We start from the raw sequence: 5,680 nt of genomic DNA on the forward strand, positions 1-5,680 counted from the left end.
GAAATGGGCGCGCGACGACTGGGCGCAGACGGAGCTGCAGCGCCAGATACTCGCCTTCGAGCGCTTCGAAGCCCGGCGCCGTGGCCGAGACAAGGGAGGCGTCGTCGTCCTCGACGACAGCGACGACGACGACACGCCGCCACCACCGGTCCGCCTTGAAGACACCGGGCAGGGGTCCAGCAGCAGGGGTGGCCGCGCCATCAAGAAGGAGAAGGCCGACGACGAGGGCGGCGGCGACGTCGGCGACTTCGCCGCGCTCAGCAACTTCTTCGCCCCGTATACGTCTTTTTTTAATAATTTATGTAACGCCGAACATGTTGAATATGAATGTCAAGTTAGCCGAATTTAGACGTACTTTGCCGAATTTAGCCAACTTTGCCGAATTCAGATTTTTTTAATAAAAAACGCGTCTGGGGCGACCTTGGGACGAGCGGCTGGGAATCTGCTCGCCCCGCGCCGATTTTAGCGCCAACTCGCCCACAGGGGAGGTTAAAATCGCCGTCTGAGGGGCCAACGGCTGAAGATGCTCTAAGGTTCTGCAACGGGAGGTCGCCGGGTGAAGAAGAGTTTTTGTTAAGAGTGGCCCGGAGCCTGGATTGCTTTCTTCAGCTTCTTGGCCGGAATGACGCGATCATAAGTCCGGAATAGCTCTGCTGCTACAACCTCGGTTGGAGAGCCTTGGCACTTTGGTGCCTTTCACGGGGTCGGACTCGGATTAAAACAAATCGGAGTGTGAAACTGAAACGAACTCTAACCCACTACCCACCCACCATTGGCCCTCGGTATATACATCTTCCCTTGTTGGTAGCCGAGGTAGAAGCAAAGCATCAGACTATCGAGACCCCTACCTACCTGCCTGCCTGTTCCTTTGCACCGCTCGCGCAGTCGCCAGACACCATGGATCCGGCGGGTCTGCTACCCGTCGACGTGCTCGCGGACGTCCTCGGCGCTTGATGCCGCGCAGCCTCGCCGCCTGCCGCTCCGTCTGCAAGGGGTGGTGCGCCGCCGTCGACGCCCACGGCCTGCTGCGCAAGGACCTCCTGCCGCTCTCCCTGGCCGGCATCTTCACCGTCTACAACTTCGTTGACGGCTATCACCTTCCCCCGGCGTTCCTCTCGCGCCCCTCTGTCGCGGGCAAGATCCAAGGTAACCTCAGCTACCTCGACGACGTCCACGATGACTGGTCCCACATTATGGGTCACTGCAACGGCCTCCTCCTCCTCTGGGGAGGCGTTGCCAATCCGGCCACGCGGCAGTGGGCGTGTCTACCGTGTCACCCTGATCAGAGCTTCATCAAACACGACTTCCTCGCATACGATCCAACGCTCTCGCCACACTTTGAGGTATTCTTCATGGAGTGTGTTCGCCACCGGTCCCAGAACGAGGCCGCCTTCGACCCCTCGAACCCAAAGTCGGAGTGGCCCCCGTCGCCCTACACCATGAGCGCATTCTCGTCAAAGACATGGCGGTGGGAGGAGAGATCTTTTACCAGGGAAGGGATGCCTCCACGATCGATCGACCCTAACATACTACTACTCATGAGAGACGTGTACTCTTATGAATCTGTGTATTGGCGGGGACGTCTCTATGTGCTTAACATATTTTTTGTTATCAGGTATGTTTTGTTTCCCTAATTTTTCTTACTCCCTCCGTCACAGTTTAGAAGGCACAGTTAAATTTGCGTGTTTTTCCACAATAGACAAGGTTTATGACGCATTGCATTTATTTCTAGTAGCTAATTAGTACTTCGATATACTTTTTCTATATGTATACCTAGGTCCCAGAGAATTTTCAAGTGTGCCTTCTAAAGCGTGACGGAGGGAGTAGAAAAGGAGGAGTAGAAAAGGTCACCCAATACCATGCACGGTGACTAGCTAGCTAACATTGTGCAGTAAATAACAAATTTATTTATTTGTGCAGATTGGATTTAGAGGATAATAAGTACCGAGTAATTGAACTCCCCCCGATTAATGAAGCACGCGGACATATTAATTTGGGAAAATCGGAGAAGGGCGTTTACTATGGATTCGTCGGTGGTTGGTGCAAACTTCAGATTTGGTTTCTCAGAGAATCAATTGATCACACCGAATGGATGTTGAACCATGAGATTGGCCTCAAGCCGTTGCTAGACAAATTTCCTTGGGAACACAGTCATGGCTCTTGGTTCGTGCAAGGTTTGAGGGATAACAATGATGAAACACTTGACAGAGAGAAACTGGAATGGGATTCAGACAACGATGATGCCACTACTGCTCCTGCCACTGAAGTTAGTGTTCAGAAAAAGTTCCATAAATACATTTCGAGGATACTTGGATTTCATCCTTACAAGGGGATTATCTTTTTGCACATATCAGACACAAGAGTAGTGGCCTACCATCTTAAGAACTCCAAGGTTGAGGATTTGGGGTGCTTACCCGTAGATGGCGATGATTGGATACAATCGTCCTGTGTATACACGCCTTGCTGGATAGAGAGCTGCTTGAGAGCAAATAGTGTAGAACCCAATAGTGAGCTCTAGAATGTATTTACGTTGGATTCCTTAACATCCATATGCAAGCATATTAAAACATAATCTCTATTCCTGAGTGGAGCTTTACAGGATGGAAGCGAGTGGCGCGGCACAATTGGAGGCGGTCCATGCAGCGGATTGGGTCTCTGCAGAAGCAGGCTCGATGACCTCTGGAGAGGCACCGAAAGCATCGATCCCTAAGCCAAGCATCGATCCCTGATGTTTCTCAACATCACGACTCTCATTGCTCGTTGACATCCCTACTATCTTGTTAACAGTATGCATCGTGACCAATTTTGTACGGCTACTCAGCTTTGGGATACATAGTGTTTGGTTCTGGCATTGTAGCCGTTGAATTCTAGTACCATATTCTATTGTAGTTGGCTTGTTGCATTAAACAAAATGGCATTATTTGGAAGCAAAATTTCAGATTGTTGGAAATAAAATTCCTTTTTCGTTGGAGCCAAACATGTGATTGCTAGAGTGAATTTGTTTTATGGAAACAAACAATAGTTGATTGAAGCAATATTGTGATGCTCATAACATGCAGTTTACTGAATCGCAAAAAAACCATGCAGTTTATTGGACACTTTTTTCGGTTATGTTGAAGCAAATTTTAATCAACATGGAAGCAAAATTACCCTGTCGATGGAAACATATTGAATTGCATAGTAATGCAAACGATTACACTAAAACAAATAATTTCCAGATCTAGTCAAAGTTGTACGATGTCCGGTGCTTGCCGCAGCATGTCTGGGCTCCTCGATGCGAAGTGATGGGGATTTGGAAAGCTCGCATCCCGGCAAAGATAAAAAAACGTTGGCAAGTGGCCAAGAACCGAATTCCAAGTGAGGACCAAGTGCTCAATTGGCATGGCCTGGGTGATGGCAAATGTGTTTGCCGTGGTGAAGATAAAGATAGCGAATTAGCGATCATATATTGTTTCGTGTATTGTCACAAGATTAGCGTGGAGTGCCATTGGGCCTCGGGTTGGTTGTGGAATTCTGCTGGGTTTGCTTAGTTACATGGGTCGGGTTTGCAACATTGGCTTGGACGATGAGGACTGTTCCTAATAAAGCAAGCGCTTATCCTGGCTGACCTTATTTATAAAATTGTGGTGCTTTTGCAGCTCTTCTTTTCTTTTGCTAGTAAAAGAGCTTTATTGATAATTAACCAGGCATACAATCATGATACAACGTATCCGTTAGGAATACTGGAATGCAATTAAGCCATAAGCATCTCCTCCTAACATTTGTCGCCTGCTTCGCACATAAGTGAGCCGCCTCATTAGCGTCTCTTCGTACGAAAATTAGCCTAAAACTCTCAAATTGTGCACTCAGTTCTTTGATCTCATGAAGAACTCCAACGATCTCAGCATGATCAAAATCTTGTGTCTCCCACAGCTTTATGATTGCTTGAGCGTCGCTCTTGACGACAACTCTACGGAAGCCTCTCTCGAGGGCCATTCGGACCCCATCCCGAATCGCCTCAGCTTCCATTGCCATCGAGCTTGCTGCAAACTCATACCAAAGGGCCTGTGCACGTATGAGATTGCCAAAACTATCACGGATCACCAGCCCGGAAGACCCTTGATTGGTATTCTCATCAAAGGAGGCATCAACATTCACCTTGATCACTCCATTTTCAAGTGATGACCATTTAGCTTTCACCTTTGGCGCCTTAAATATGGTTCCTTTTCCTGCCATAACCAAATTCATCATTGTATCAGTAACCCATTTGACAGATTGCGCTACGGTACGTTCAGCCTCCCTATGTCTTCTTGCATTTCGCTCAGTCCATATTGCCCACGCACCACAACAAATAACGCAAGCATCTGCTTGAGAAACCTTGGTTCCATCAACAAGATCAAGTGTCCACGACTGCGGATGAAGTTTGAGAATTTTAATGCCAGTTAGAATTTTAATCTCGTCCCAAAAACTCCGAGCCCAAGTGCAACAAAAAATTGCATGCATCGAAGTTTCCGGCTGCCCACAACTTTCACAGAAGTCAATTTCCTTCATATGTCTTCGCTTCAGCACCGCGCGACACGGAATGAAATCATGACAAATACGCCACCAGAAATTCCTAACCTTTGGAGGAACTTGAAGTCGCCACATTTTCTTCCATGCATTTGCTTGACTGCTGCTGGAACCCGGCTGGACTATTTGATGGCATTTAGCTACTAGCTCTCTGTATGCTGATCTTACTATGAAATTCCCATGCTTTTCAAAGTGCCACGCCCATGAGTCCTCGGTGAAGCGACCGAGGGGGATCCTGCAGATTGCACTCACATCAGGTTCAACAAAATGCAATTTTATCATATTGATATCCCATTTTCCAGTGTCTTCATCTAGCAGATCTTGTACTATGTTCACGGCTGCACCTGGGAGCTTCACAATAGGTTTTAAACCATAATTAGATGGAATCCATGGATCATCCCAAGGCCGAATAGAAGAGCCATCTCCAACCCTCTTCACCAACCCCAGTTTTAGTACCTCTCTACCATGGAGTATTGCCCTCCAAATGTGTGATGACTCTCTCTTGTTCTTGGCTAACATAAAGTCATGATCATGAAAATACTTGCCCTTAAGAACTCTAGCACACAACGATTTTGGTGTGGTAATTAACCTCCAGCCCTGTTTTGCAGCTCTTCCTAGTCCTCGTTCGTGCACGTAACAACCGGCGGCGCACGGATGTGATGCTACTGTAGAAGGCCATTCTAAATGGAGTGGTGCGCCTTGGTGGAGGGAAGCTGGATGGCACACTCTATTTGCTCTAGAGTAGTTTACTTACTACTAGTAATTTGACTTGAACTTGAATTGAAACAAAGATTGAGTAAGAAACCGCATCCGCACGACCTCGTGTGTCTCTGTCCGTACAAACGCACGAGCATGGTACCGCACACACACCACACACACACGCACTCCTTTAGTCGTGTCCCTTGCGTCCCTCTCGCGGGGCGCGCCGGGGAACCCTAGCCTCCACCCCGCGCCCACCTCCTACACCACCCCCTCCCCTCGCCGCCTCCAGAAGGCGCCGCCGGGAGAAGCCTGGTGCGCGTCGGCAGCGGCGGCACCCCTCTTCTCCTCCCGGCATGCGGCTGTAGCGCGAGACGCGGCGACGTGGCGGAGTCTTGGTGCTGATGCGGCGAGGGCGCGTCGGGGGGCGCGA

The 5,680-nt window shown here is 49.0% G+C and overlaps 1 protein-coding gene across 1 annotated transcript; it reads left to right on the forward strand.

Annotated features, from left to right (window-relative positions):
• The first annotated feature begins 831 nt into the window (after positions 1–831).
• Positions 832–2,959, forward strand: LOC123176131 (uncharacterized). Its single transcript, XM_044590518.1, has 2 exons — positions 832–1,615; positions 1,921–2,959. The coding sequence occupies exons 1-2, from the start codon at positions 954–956 to the stop codon at positions 2,516–2,518; spliced, it is 1,260 nt and encodes a 419-aa protein (XP_044446453.1). The 5' UTR covers positions 832–953; the 3' UTR covers positions 2,519–2,959.
• The last annotated feature ends 2,721 nt before the right edge of the window (positions 2,960–5,680 follow it).

The sequence above is a fragment of the Triticum aestivum genome, chromosome 1A (assembly GCF_018294505.1).
Source record: "Triticum aestivum cultivar Chinese Spring chromosome 1A, IWGSC CS RefSeq v2.1, whole genome shotgun sequence".
Lineage (NCBI taxonomy): Eukaryota > Viridiplantae > Streptophyta > Magnoliopsida > Poales > Poaceae > Triticum > Triticum aestivum.

What these genes read in the sequence shown, in the direction of transcription:
- LOC123176131 (XM_044590518.1), top strand. Translation starts at nt 954, where the DNA reads ATGCCGCGCAGCCTCGCCGCCTGCCGCTCCGTCTGCAAGGGGTGGTGC. An exon ending in AACATATTTTTTGTTATCAG is followed by an intron (nt 1,616 to 1,920) that starts GTATGTTTTGTT and finishes TTATTTGTGCAG; the next exon opens with ATTGGATTTAGAGGATAATA.